The sequence below is a fragment of the Heteronotia binoei genome, chromosome 3 (assembly GCF_032191835.1).
Source record: "Heteronotia binoei isolate CCM8104 ecotype False Entrance Well chromosome 3, APGP_CSIRO_Hbin_v1, whole genome shotgun sequence".
Lineage (NCBI taxonomy): Eukaryota > Metazoa > Chordata > Lepidosauria > Squamata > Gekkonidae > Heteronotia > Heteronotia binoei.
The window spans coordinates 94,096,445-94,111,129 of NC_083225.1; the positions used below are offsets into that span (position 1 = coordinate 94,096,445).

A 14,685-nucleotide genomic window follows, 5' to 3' on the forward strand; every position below is an offset into this window, starting at 1 on the left:
AAGGGACATTCAGACATAAAGAATTCCAGTTTCATGGAAAAGATGACTGAAGCTTCAGGAAGGATAGGCTGTTGTTGCCATTTAATTAAGTGCCACACTCTTTTGTTAATTTGTATACTTTGAAGTAAATCCCCTTAACTGCAAAGGGACACTGAACTATGCTTAGTTAGATTCATACCATAGTCCTATTGATCAGCATTTTAAACCACATTTGTGGATTTTTTTCCTCCTTGCAAATTGCTAGAATCTTTTTAAAAAAAATCTGGAATTATGGTTTCTTATAAATACCTCTCTACAGTCCAAATTAAGGTTCTGGCCTGCAACCTCCAGTTTGAGAATTTCAACCTGATAATACCACTCTTCTTTAACAGGCGTATACCAGACTTCTCCCTCATACAGGCTTGGTTCAATTCCACCTAATATCTGAAAAAAGAAATGCAAGAAACAAGCTGTCTCTTACTATATATTTTTTATTGCTTACTACAATGACTAATACAGTATGCATGTAACTTTCCAGACAGTGCCTGGTGTACTAGAATTACACTGAAATGCAAAAAAAAAATAAAAAAAAATAAAGGAAGTACTTGCAAAGGATATATTAGGCATGCAACGCAATTTTTCATGGCGATTCATCAACTAAAAAAAATTCTAGATTTGCAAACAGGTATCTTTTGTATTTCAAAACATTTATTTTCTAGAGCAAAGGAATATAAAATGAAGACAACTCTGTACTCCAACCACTGTAATGTGAAATGGTGTTCACAAGATAAGCAGGGCTTAAAGGCAGTCAGAATAGTCCTGATATCACAAAATTTTATGAAATGAAATAATGAGTTGTAGATTCTTTTTAAATATAACAGAATAAAAAATAATCTAAGGCCAGAGTTAATCAACAGTGCTAGACTATTTGAGTCCATAAAGTTCTAGGGCCACCTTAAGTAAATTTATACACTTTTAAGTCTACTAAAGTCTTCTAGACACATACAGAGCAATCCTAAACAGGTTTACCCAAAATTAGACACCATTTTATTAAGTAAGGTTTACTCCCAGGAAAGTGTTTTTAAGATTGCAGACATATGCACTTAAATTACACTGCAATCTTATGATAAAATGGTATATTATTTCTGCTTTATAATGGTTTATATAGAAAATTTTGTAGGCCTCCAGAGACACTGTTTTGGTTTCATACTGACATGACAATACCATAACTAACAAGATTAAAAGATCTTTTTTTCTACCTAAATAGGTTTAAATTCATTGTGTAAGTAACTACAAACCTGATAAAAAGCACTTTAAAAAACCATGAATATTTCCTCTTCCAGGAAGGTTGCCAGCCTCCAGGTGGGACCTAGAGATCTGCTTTTACAACTGATCTCCATTTGGCAGAGATCAGCCCCCCTGGAAAAAATGGCTGCTTTAAACGGTAGCCTCTATGGCATTGTACCATGCTGAGGCGCCTCCCCTCCCCAAACCCCACCCTCTCCTGGATCCACCCCCAAAGTCTCCAGGTATTTTCCAGCACAGACCTGGCAACCTTAGTTGACCGAGATACTTACAAGACTACCTCCACTGGTACCAGATCCTGAAACAGGCAAACCAGCTCCACACATCTGTAAGGAAAAGATGTTGGAGATCTTGGCTTGACTCACAAGGGAATCAAAAAAGGTCTCCACAGAACTTGAGGGCTGTAATAAAACAACAAAATTTGTAAATTGTGTCAAGTATTCTCACACAACACAATTACTTTCAGTTTTCCCCCTTTCTGCATAGGTCATCACCCAAAGAATTTTTAGAAATGCAGTGATGATTTTAGATGCCAAGGACCTGTATACAAGCAACCCCACAACTGATCTCTGAGGTCAGGCCTTGATACCATTAGCCAAACCTGCCTTGATGAGTAACACCATTAGGCTTACTTCTCTTTTCATCCCAGGGTGATACATTAATGTATTTTAAGTTTCATTTCCTTTTAAGAACCTTATATTGAGTTAAAGGTCTATTCCATCTTACTCACTGTTGTCTATATCATAGGGTTGCCATCCTCCAGGTGGGAGACAGAGATCTTCCTTTTTTACAACTGATCTCCAGCTGGCAGAAGTCAGCTCCCCTGGAGAAAATGACTGCTTTGATTCTATGGCATTGTACCATGCTGAGGTCCCTTCCTTCCCTCAAACCCTACCTTCTCCTGGATCCACCCCCAAAGTCTCCAGGTACTTTCTAACATGGACCTGGCAATCCTGCTGAAGGAAGGAGTGTCATCTATATAGAGATTTAAACTCCATTGATATGTTAGGGTTTTTAAAGGGGTGTAGGCTGCAGGCATTTTTAAGGGGGTTATTTAGGCTTATTCTATTTTTGTATGTTTACAATTTTAATTTGTAAGTCATCATGAGGTGAGGTATAAATACTTTAATAAAATAAAGTCAGTCAGCCAATAAATACCCTGGCAGCAGCTTTCCATGCTGCCTGGTAAAGAAAGGTCTCTGGCATCACCTTATTATTTAAAATCATTTAACTGAATATGCTAGGGATTGAACCATGATCCTTCTGCAGTCAAAGCATGTATTCTACCACTGAGCCACAGCCCTTCCTACAATTTTGTAATTGTAATTCCACATAAAACATGATTCAAGGCATGTGTATATACCTGTGCCTCCATCCACCTAAATTGCTATATAGTATGAACAATGGTTACAATAAGAGATAAGATAGTTATTTACAAGAGCTAGATTTGTTTTTAAGTGTGACTAAAGGCCAATCTGTAACAAACTGAGTACAGACAAATGTCCTGGAATAGTTCACTAAGCAAAGCAACTATTTTAAAGAAGATAATCTCTCTCATTAGATGAACTGGTAGAAGGAGAAGTAGTAAAGTATTGAAAGAAAGTGCTTAATTATCAGCTCATTCTGACACGTTGGTAAGCAAAAAGTCAAAATTACCTTGGCGAGGACACTATAGGCAAGACCTAGAATCCCATTCCATTTAACTCCTTTTAAAAAGAAATTCTCAGACTGAAAGATGGTAGCAATATTGATAGTATAAGTTCCATTTATCCCTTTAGGAATAGTGATAATATCTGTGCCCAGAGTTCCAGTCCAGCTCCCTTGAGTGTATTTAACAGTGACCTCAGTGCCCAGTGACCGATATGTGTTTGACCTAAGACAGGAAAGAGAGAGGCAGCAAAACTCATGAACAGGGTTTTTTTTTTTAAACTTTAAATTTTTTATTAATTTTTCAACTATAACCAACAACCTTAATACACTCTAAACAACAAAACAATTACAATAAAGTACATAGCTTATCTTCATGGCATAAGTACTATTGAATCTAAGCAGAGCACCACTACCGTTTTCTATCCTTTCACAGTGTTGCATATGTCATCCATATTTCTAATACATTATCATTCATTATATAACATAGGATTTGGGAAAAAATTCTTCAATAGTATGAGAAAGTAATATATTTCTTTGGAATATGCTTTTCAAAGTCTCCATCTGAGTTTATATATTTAAAAAAGGGGAACCATTTCTCAACAAAATTATTGTTCTTCTGTTGTATATCAAATGCCCTTATTTGTATGGCTAATTTGTCTAAAGCTGCTACTTCCCAACTTTGGACATCCATTGCAGTTTGTTGGGAGACACATCTCGTTTCCAGTATTGGGCAATCAAAAGTTTGGCCGCCATCAAAGAAGAGTTGCCAGTTCTTTTTTCAATGGAGAAAGTTTTATATTGGGCCAATAGTTTAAAAGAAAGGATTCTGGAGTAAAAGGAATAGCACCCTCAATAATGTTATCTATTATGGGTTTAATTTCTTTCCAGAATTTGTTGACTTCTGGGCATAGCCACCAACAATGTAAAAATGACCCTTCCTGCTTACATTTCTTCCAGCACTCAGGGGTAGGCTTTATACGTGATAAAAAGAGTTTTTTAGGTGTCAAATACCACCTGGAAAAAAGTTTATAGTTTTGGAATTTCAAATTTAATGAATATGTGTTATAAAGTGGAGATTCCCAAATGGTCTGCCATTGTTCTAAAGTAAATGATATGCCACAATCTTTCTCCCATGCTTTCTGCTGGCTTGTGGTTTCAGACCAATCTTTGGTATTAAGGAGGTTATAAATAGTGGATGTTAAAGCTTTAGCTTGTGTTGGATTCCTTCTTAACAGCTTTTCAAATGTTGTTAATGGCCTATCAATTACATCTGTAATTCTAGGATTATGTAAGATATAATGCAGTTGTTGGTATTGGAACCATGGGATCAATATTTTGTACTGAGTTTCCAATTGTGTTTTAGTTAACATTTGTTTATTTTTAATAATGTTTTGAAATTGGTATATGCCAGCATCTCTCCAGACTTTAAAGTCCTTAGTTTCACGACCTGGTTTAAACCATGCTTGTCCCAAGAAACTTGCCATCGGTGAGATGGATGGTATTAGAGTTTTTTTATATTTATCCCAGATTTTTAAAGTTAAGGATAAATAAGGATTGTTGTCTTCAATAAAGTGTCTATCATTCGGTATATTCCAAATAGCCTCCCATAGGTGGTCCCTTACTAAATAAGATGCTTCAATTTTTACCCAGGCTTTGTCACAGTCTTTCACTGCGTACCATAGGATATTTTTTAAGTTAGCAGCTAAGTAGTAAGCCTCTAAGTTAGGCAAGCTCAATCCCCCCTGTTTTGTTGGTCTAGTCATTAATTTAAACTGAAATCTTGGTCTTTTATGTGACCATAAAAATTTGGAGAAGAGGTGTTGTCTGTCTCTGAATTCTTTGGGCGAAATGTAGCACGGTAAATTATAAAATAAAAACAAATATCTAGGCATAACAAAGGTTTTAATCATGTCAATTTTTTCTAACAAGGTTAGATTGAGTTTATTCCATTGTTCTAAATGTGTTTTAATAGAGTCATCTAGTAGTTTATAGTTAACTGTGTGAAGATCCTGCAGGTTCAATGGTATTTGGATACCCAAGTGTCGAATAGATTTTTGAACCCATTTGAAAGGAAAAGCATTTAATAATTCTAATTTGGAAGTTGAGGATAAATAAATAGGGTACAGTTCAGATTTTGTATAATTAATAGTAAAGCCAGATACCATGCTAAATTTTTTGATATGATGAAGTAATGAGGTAACCGACTGGGAGGGATTAGTGAAGTAAAATACAGCATCATCTGCGAACAGGCTTAATTTGTATTCTTCTTTTCCTATTGGAATACCACTTATTGATTTCTCATTTCGTACAGCAAAGGCCAATGGTTCTATGGAAAGTGCAAATAAAATGGGTGACAAGGGACACCCTTGCCTTGTACCCCTATGTAAGTTAAAGTCATTTGATCTATAGTTATTTACGTAAATTTGTGCTTTTGGCTTGGCATATAACGATTCAATGGAGGTTAAGAATTGTGGACCAAAGCCCATATGCTGTAATAAAGTATTGTTTTTGTTTTTAATTCTCAACATGAGTAGCCCAAATTCTATACAACAAGGCTAATTAAAAAAAAAACTCTATAAGAATGCAAGTTATAAGCACCTCAAACAGGTTCTAGCCAACTGAAATAGATTCTGGAGAGAGGTGGCACAGAAAATTTTAAATAGTGCAAATTCAACAAAAGTCTGTATGTTTCCTTATTTTGATTCTGCATAAAAAAGGCCAGTGTGACCACTGAAACCACTGCACCCACTGAAAACACCATCCAGCCACTTCTTTGGCTTCTGAGCTTTTGGCAGGCATAGGGCTGCCAGGTCCGACTCAGGAAATATAAGGGGACTTTGGGGCTGGAGCCAGGATCAAAGGTGTGACAAAGGAGTGACAATTTTCCAGTATTTAGTTCATGGAACTAAAAAAAGCCCTTCCAAAGATGCCTGTTCTAGATATAGTTTTATCCGTCTTCCTTCAGTTTGGAAGCTTATTTATCACTGGAACTAGAAATATATACATACATGTCATATTAAATTGTTATACAAAAGTTAAAAAATAGTCAAACAGTTGTCAAAACATCATAAACAGAACACTCACCCCCAATCTTTACAATACATTCACAGGAGATCAACAAGGTTCAGAACATGTCTGTAAGATTTCCAGGTTCTAGAATTTCTAGAGCCATTTTACAACACTTAAAAGACCAACAGGTGACCTTAATTAAGCCAACAGAAGCATAGTTCAGGGCAACTGATTACAATGTATTTTTATAAATTGCTTGTTGATGTTTTTTGTATGTATAGTTAGCTTGAACATGTATAATTATCTGGAACAAACGCCTTTGGAAGGGCTTCTTTTAGTTCCATGAACTAAATACTAGAATATTGTCACTCCTTTGTGATTGGAAAGGCTGCTTTTGAACTGTCTTCTGTTAATGTTTTTTTGCTACATGCTCTTTTCTATTTGAAGTTCTATGTGCAAGCTTTGTCAGAACACCACTGACCTTTACATTACACTGTCTTGTTTAAAATTTATGGTGTCTCTTAGCGGTTTTTTTATTTACACAGCTGTATGCTAAGATCCTATAGTTTCGCCCAACTGGGGATTGGCAACCCAAGGCAGGCACAGCTCACACATTTTCAAGTGCACACTCACAGCCAGAAAGACAAGAAGCTTCTTTTTTACAATGAAAGCAGAGATTCTCAAGAAGCTGAATTTTGCACTTATTATTACATTCTGGGCTTTTTTTTTTTTTCCGTAATCCCACAGAATTATGGCAGAGATCCAGAAGCCACTTCATATTAACCCCTTTCTTCTTCACCCACCTCCAGGAGCTCTGTGTAGCTTACACCTTACTGAGAACCACTGGGCAACCACCAATTTCACTCAATAAATCTGCATACAACCCGCCCCCCCCAAAGACCCCAGAAGAAACTGAACAAAATTTGACTTCCTGTTTCAATGCAGAAATTGCTTGTTTTGAAGAGCTTTTCTAATTGATAGCAAATTGATTCCTAATTGATAACAAACGTATATGACCTTATGTCGTTTTCTTATAAAGTCAGACTATTTGCCTGTCTAGCTCCATATTGTACGCTGATTATCCTTAATTATATGTCTCACTCTCAGTCATCCAATATGGCACAATCCTAAACAGATAAACCAAGGCTGCAGTTGCCTCCCACTCCATCTCACCCGTCTTTTTTCTTCACATCTTAAGTTGTGTCCCAATGGTTCTTCCCTTGCCTTCCCTTCTTTTGCTTTCAGTTACAATAGGTCAAATGCTCTCTACTAAACTCTACTAAATTATAAGGCAGGTGTGGCACATTAGTCTTGCAGAGCTCTCCTACATAGATTCCATTACAGAACCAAGCCTTGACAACTAATGTACCAAGTGCAAATACATGAATTTATTCATTATTCATTTTATATAGCTTGGAATGAGGAGGCCTGGAAAGCTCCCATGCTTCTGTCTTTCTGCAATCTACATAAAACAGAATTGTTCAGGAGCACATTTCTATAGAGGAAACAGGACTATACTATAATAGAATGGATGGAAAAGCACTTTATAAAGGGGAAGGGATTGTGAACTAAACCACTGCATCAAGGACATACATATAGGACATATTATCCTTCTGTTACTGCATTATTATCTACTGATGTAATACCATTTTCTGCCTCTGTATTCTATTTGTCCAGATTTCTGAAATCCAGATCCCAGTACATTGCTTATGATGTCTCATCATATTTACTGCATTGATGTAAACTACGTAAACCACTCTGAATCTTAATGATAAAGGCATTCTATGAATAAAAAAAGCTTAAGTAGTGACACATTCTAAGCAATAGTTTTCGTGTATGAAAACTGATGAGTGTAATCTGTTAATGTAAAAAGTTGTTAGTAAGCGGAAATGAAATATGATAATTAATTAAGTTAAGATTATGCATTACAAAATGCAATTTCTCTTGCTGCTGGATTGAATACATTCGCTTCCTGCCTCCTAAGAAAGTCAGGGATGAAAGTTATTTGCAATTCTCGTAAAATAAATGCTCAAGATCCTCTCTGCTGCTCAGCTTTCTCTTTGAAAGGCAATCAAACTGGTTGCCCTTTTCCTCCAGAGTTATGCTATGTCACTTCTGCTGAATAGTTAAACTGTTGATCTACAGAAAGATAGTCCCCCAAAATATCACTTTTGTCTTTATGCATAACACAAAAATCTTTTCCAAATGTCACATGAACCAAAGCAATAAATCCTTCTTCCCTTTTCACAAAAGTTTCTACTTTCCACTTAAATGCAGCGTGTGCTTTTTACTGTAGTATGCTGATCAGGAATCCAATCTTTTCAAAAGCCCCAGGTATTCATCAAACCTGCCCCCCCAATATGTGTGTGGTTGTGTGAGAGTGTATGCAAGAATGCACTTGCATAATGTGCAGGGGGTGTGGAGAAGCCCCTCAGGAACTGTGTAGGATATGGTGTGAAAGTCTGCCACAGACACTGGTGAAATTATCCCCCCACTTCCTGAGCAAAAGTGCTCTTTGACTTAGGGAAGGAGAGCTTAGATCCAACCCAATTTGTGCAGTAGCTTCTCAGTCTATGAATTATTGGCAAAATTTAAAACACAAAACACAAACTTACTTGACCTGTGCTTGAGATATGGTTGTATGTGTGTGTTTGTTTCTAAAACATCTCTTTGTGGGTCAAATGTCATGTTCAAAGCAACCCTAAAAATAGGCCTTCCTCTGGACACTGTTTATTGTAATTTCAACAGGTTTCAAAATTCCTGCTTTCCACCAAGTTTTCCTAGTCATCTGTGACTGTGGGCGCCTGAGTGGCTCTGTTCCACCTTTACAAATCTAAGGGTTGAACTTAACCAGTTCTACTCACTGAGTACAGTAAAAGTTACTCTACTCACTGCACCCAGTTCCTAAAGGATGCTTCCTACTTTACAGCAGCAGCATCCAACTGGCTTCCTTGTGACTTTTCCCATACAACTCTAACATTTGAGAGCAGGGACCATATGTGCTGGGCAAAGGGTATTTTCTTTCAATAGAAATGTTGCTTGTCTGGAAGGATAGGGCACATTTGCAAAGGCAGAAGCAATGTGGCCAACTTATATGGCAACAGCATACATTACCTGTGCACCATGAGAATAATACCCAAGAACTAGTTGTAAAAACAGAGACATTTTACACCCAAACATTTAACTGCTTGTAAAGAGAAGTCTCCTTGCTCTGTGTACTGGCTCTGTGTACAGTGCTCTGTGTACTGACAAATTTCAGTGCTCTCTCCTGAGTGGGTGAGTAGGGGACACACTTACTTTTTTGTATCAAAGTATGAAGCCACATCTACGTTCGGTGCACCTGCCACTGCAAAATTGCTGCTTCCAGTGTCAACTAGAATATTTAGCTGTCAAAAAGAAAACAAGATTACTTCTTGGATTAAATGCAATAGGCCAGATCCTGCGGAAGTATCCCACAAATGGGGATGTTTTCCTCCAGAACAAGGAGCCTTGTCCCAGAAGAGAATGCCACTATTAGTAGAAAAAAAAATCTGCAGGATCCATACTTCAAGTTTGATATGCATTGCATATAATAAAAAACCCCTGTCAATTCTTCTAAACAACATTATTTTTGATGCTATTTTGCTAGTGTTTAATTTACTGTAGTCCTATAAGTAGACTCCCAGAAGCTGGAGTTCTTTTTTTTCTTTTCTTTTTTCCCCATTTGAAGCCAATTTATAAAAGCCAGGAATTGGTACTGACAAATGAAGTTTTGTCTGAAGTAGTATAAGAAATGTTCACAACATATAAGTAGTACACAGTGAAAATAATAGTGGAAAGTAAGGATAAAAGTTTAAAGAGATAATATAGCTGGGATCACAGATTTCATTGTGAAGTTCTAAAGGTGTCTTAAACAATGACGATGGCATACTGAATTGTCTTTGAGAACTTTGCTGCACTGAAGGAGAGCTTGGGATTTTTATTTATTTACTTCATTTGTACCCCACCTTCATCTTCACTGGGACCCAAAAGCAGCTTACATAATTCTTCCCCATTTTATCCTCACAACAACCCAGTGAGGTAGGTTAGTCTGACTGTGATTCTGACTGAAGTTAAAAGAGGCAAGCAGCAAACTAACTGGGATTTACAAAGAAAACGCAGTCTGTCATATACACTATGCATATACATGGTACACTAACAAGGGTTTGTGAAACAAGACAATTTAAACAAACAAAAATTTATTGTGCCCCAAATTCCGCCTATAGTTCTAACAAAAATGTGATTTACATTGCAATTTCCTGCGCATTTAAAGAGGAGTGGTATGACTGGTCAGTTTAATGAGCACTGCACTACCATACATATTTAGCTGTCCAAAGGAATAATGATCTCTACAAGAAACAAAAACACCATACAGTAAAATATCAAAGCTGCAGCCCACTTGAGTAGCACCAGAATTCACATGAAAAACTGCTATTCAAATTGGCATTCCTTATCTATATGAATCTGGAATAATCACACATAGGCAGCTGAGGCAAACACTGCTCTATTGTAATCTGCACAATGGTGCTAGTTAAACAGATTGAGAGGACTAGAAATGAGCCACTGCATGTTTTTAAGATTCAGTGTTCATAGTTCTTTGCATACTACACATAAAGGAAACCATCAAGAGTGACAATTCTGTCATTTGAGTCATGGTACAAGACAGTCAACATGAAACTGATTTGCAGAATGATTTAAAAAGAATGCGATTATACTAACATTTTAGAGCAGTCTTAATTTAATAATTGGAATAAAAAGACAAATGTTTCTTGGGGAGTATTCACTCACAAGCTTTGAGAAAGCCAAACATTTGCAGCTACAATGCTGCACAAAACCATAGACCAATACTTCCATCAGAAATAAAGTACACTTTCTGAAAAGTCTGGAAAAGTATTTCTGTGTTTGGAAAGAAGAAATTCTGGTTTTCTCTGGATAAGGCAAGTTGGAAGCTTTCCTTTCCTTGTATTCAGTTCTAGGTAATGGTGGATCAAGCAGTAGCAAAAAAATGTGGATGTGGTTTGAATATTGCAAATGCACTTTGAATACACAAGCCCAGCAGGAACTCATCTGCAGAGGCCACACCCTCTGACACCAAGCCAGCCGGAACTGCGTTCCTGTGCAAACCTGTTCAAAAAAAGCCCTGGTGCTGTCAAGTCATAGCCAACTTACAGTGACCCTTTAGGGCAGGGGTGTCGAACTCATTTGTTATGAGGGCTGAATCTGACATAAATAAGACCTTGTCGGGCCAGGCCATGTGTGTAACTATTTAAGAGATATAAATTTTATAAAGAACACAGGCAAATAAAAATATATATTTTTAAAAAACTTTAAAAACATGCTTAAAACATTAGCACTCATTGGTCTTAAAAGTGCTTTCTTTATATCTCTCCCAAGCTCTGGCTCTTTCCTTCCTTCCCCAGAGGACTGGGGAGCTTCAGCCAATAGAAGGAAGAGAGGATTGACTCAGTAGCTCGGCTGTGCAACTGAGAGAGCCTGGCAAAGCAAGCTCTGCCCCCCCTTCCCCAAGGGAGGAGTCTCAGCCAATGGAGAAAATAGAGGTTTTGCCCTGTAGCTCCTGTGTAATTGAGCAAGCCTGGCAAAGCAAGCTGTGATGCAGAGGGAAGTAAGAGAGAGGGAGAAGGAAGCAGATTGTCAGCCAGTTGTTCAGGGGCCTGATAGGAGTTCTCGGGGGGCCTGAATTGGCCCCTGGGTCGCATGTTTGACACCCCTGCTGTAGGGTTTTCAAGGCAAAAGATATTCAGAAGTGGTTTGTCATTGCCTGCCTCTGTGCAACAACCCCTGACTTCCTTGGTGGTCCCATCCAAATACTAATTAGGATCACCTTGTTTAGCTGCTGAGATATGATGAGATCAGGCTAGCTTGAGCTGTTGAGGCTATGCACTAGGTAAACTAAAATAAGTCATCTGATACAATGAGGTTTTCCGTGTGCAACAGCTTACCATCACTTCAGCTGATAAAATGGCATTCATCTTAGCAAAAGTGTACCTTAGGATACCTGTTTATCTATCCAATACATTTTTACTGTGCCTTCCTTTAAGGAACTCATCCCATCTCCTTTCTCATTTTATCCTTCCTACAACACTAAGAAAGGTTAGGCAGAAAGTGTGTGACTAACTCAAGGTCAGTAAGCAAACTTCATGGCAAAGTAGGGACCTGAACCTGGGTGTTCCAGATCTTAGTTGGACAATAAACTCTGCAACATGCTTGCTTGATCTGTGAATGTCTCACTTAACCAGGGATACCAACCCATCCTTAACATGTAAACACATCAATCTATCAGTTTTGGCAAAACTCTTCCTCCGTATTTCCTCATTCATTAAATAGTATTCTTTGTCATAGATTTCCATTTTACCCTACTGTAAAGCAAACTAAAAACTACAATAAAGCAAAATGAAGCTTCTCTTTTTAATATTGTGTTTTGAACCAATTCAAATATTTGTGTTAAAAAAAGAGGGAGAGAGTTGTAAAAATTCACTCAGCATAGATTCACAAAATGGCTATATACACCCTCAGCTTGTATTTAATTATTGGTTCTTTTAATGTTGCTGTTGGTGTGGGAGAGGAGGAAAACTTAATATAAAACATTGTCAGAATCCATGTGGATTTTCTCTTCATGGGAAAAACACTATCTCACCAACATAAAAAAGCTACTACAACTCAATTCAATATCCTAAGAGTAAGTTAATAACCTGGATTCCAAGTTTCCTAGTTGATCATCACTAGGAATCATCACATTATGAATCATTTATTGACTTTAGGACATAATGAGTCATGACGCATGCTGTTTCTGCTGTAACTGCTAGGACTCTTCAGTAAATTATGGTTACTGCTGCACCCTGCATCTCTCCCGCTAAGAATACGGGGCAAAAAAAAAAATCTTTATTTCATGATCCACATCACCTTCATTCTGCAGTCCAAATTCCAGGTGCCCCCAGTGAACAGAACTAACAACTAAGTTCAAACAGTGGATAAGTATACAGCATAGGTGGGCGGTCACAGCTCAGTGGCAGAGTGGCTGCTTTGCATGCAGAAGGTACCAAGTTCAATCCCCAGCATCTCCAAAAAGATGTCAAGTAGTAGGTGAAGTGACAACACTCTGCCAGCATGAAAGCTGCCACTAGTCAGAATCAATAATGCTAACTAGGATAGACAAATGGTCTAAGGCAGCTTCATGTTCTGAAAGTAAAAAAACAAAACTAAAAACCACAGGGTTGCTCACTAGCCTAACGACCAGCCTCAAACTGTCCTCCCAGTTCAAGCCCCAGAGTCCCTGATAGTTTCAGGGAGTTTCACGGAAGCTCAGCAGTAGGAGACAGTTTATAGGTGGAGATACCAGGTTAAATATCTGGCATCTCCAGATATGAAGATCATAGGTAACAGCTGATAGAGTGATTTGTTAGGCTAGGCAATCTGTCTATAAAGGCAGTTTAATATGTTCATCTGTCTTCTACAAAATCTGCTCTCCCTTTTTGCATTTTTCAAGTGCCCCACCATCTGAGGTTAGATGGCTGGTAACCTGAGAAAGGACCTTCTTGGTTGTGGTGCTAAAACTTTGGAACTCCCTTCCCAAGGAGATTCATCAGTCTCTTTCTGTCATTGTTTTCTATCAGTGGTTGAAAACTTTATTTTGTTTGGCATAGTCCTGAAAGGAAAGGTTCCCTGTGCAAGCACCAGTCGTTTCCGACTCTGAGGTGACGTTGCTCTCACAACATTTTCCCGGCAGACTTTTTACGGGGTGGTTTGCCATTGCCTTCCCCAGTCATCTACGCTTTCCCCCCAGCAAGCTGGGTACTCATTTTACCAACCTCGGAAGGATGGAAGGCTGAGTCAACCTCGAGCTGGCTACCTGAAAACCCAGCTTCCACTGGGGATTGAACTCAGGTTGTGAGCAGAGTTTAGGACTGCAGTACTGCAGCTTTAACACTCTGCGCCACTCCACCCCTACTAAACACTTAACGGACCCTCTTCCATGACTATGTATGTTGGTTTTATGTTTGTTTTGGTATTACTGTACTATTAAATATTTATATATTTAATGATGAAGTAGTATTACATCCGCTGAGTGTAATACTACTTCAAATAAAATTATCAGAACAGTATACTGACATATAACCCTGTGGAATTCAGACCCTTCTTTCAAGGAGATCTTAAAATGCCAGATTTCTGTCTCATCATTTTCTGTTCATTCTCTTTAAAACACTGTCTCAGGAAGCCATTGCTTGGTCTTTGCTTCTGCCAGCCATTCCTGGTGTTATTGCCAAGTCTCTCTTCTTCTTTAAACTTTTATTTTCTAATATTATATTTTTTATACATACATCTGTTGGGATGAGGTATTATCTCTCCACAGTGGCCATTACCAATATAGCTCCAAGGCAATCTAAGGCACTAGTGGTATCAAATAGGCCTGTAGTTTGTGTGTTGTAATTGTTTTAAATATTTCATATATAGCTAGATAGATATAGATATTGCATTTTAAATGCTGTTTTTAATGTCTGAAATGTTTTAATGTTCACCATCTTGGGAATCCTGAGTGGGGTTGAAAATGGCTTAGATAAATTTTAAATAATTGAATAAAATAAAAACTGCTAAGTCATCCTGACAGAAAATGTCCTCTAAATCAGGGGTGGTCAACGGTAGCTCTCCAGATTTTTTTGGCCAATGGCTGGGGCTGATGGGAGTTGTAGGCAAAAAACAACTTGAGAG

General features: G+C 37.8%; 1 protein-coding gene across 1 annotated transcript in view; it reads right to left on the reverse strand.

The window, feature by feature from the left end:
• Positions 1-14,685, reverse strand: part of BACE2 (beta-secretase 2) — a 55,183-nt gene that overhangs the window by 19,779 nt on the left and 20,719 nt on the right. The window contains exons 2-5 of the mRNA XM_060234227.1: positions 9,241-9,329; positions 2,941-3,157; positions 1,557-1,685; positions 289-423 (exon numbers count right to left, since the gene is read on the reverse strand). Coding sequence (XP_060090210.1) covers positions 289-423; positions 1,557-1,685; positions 2,941-3,157; positions 9,241-9,329 — 570 coding nt within the window. The remainder of the gene's footprint in view (positions 1-288; positions 424-1,556; positions 1,686-2,940; positions 3,158-9,240; positions 9,330-14,685) is intronic.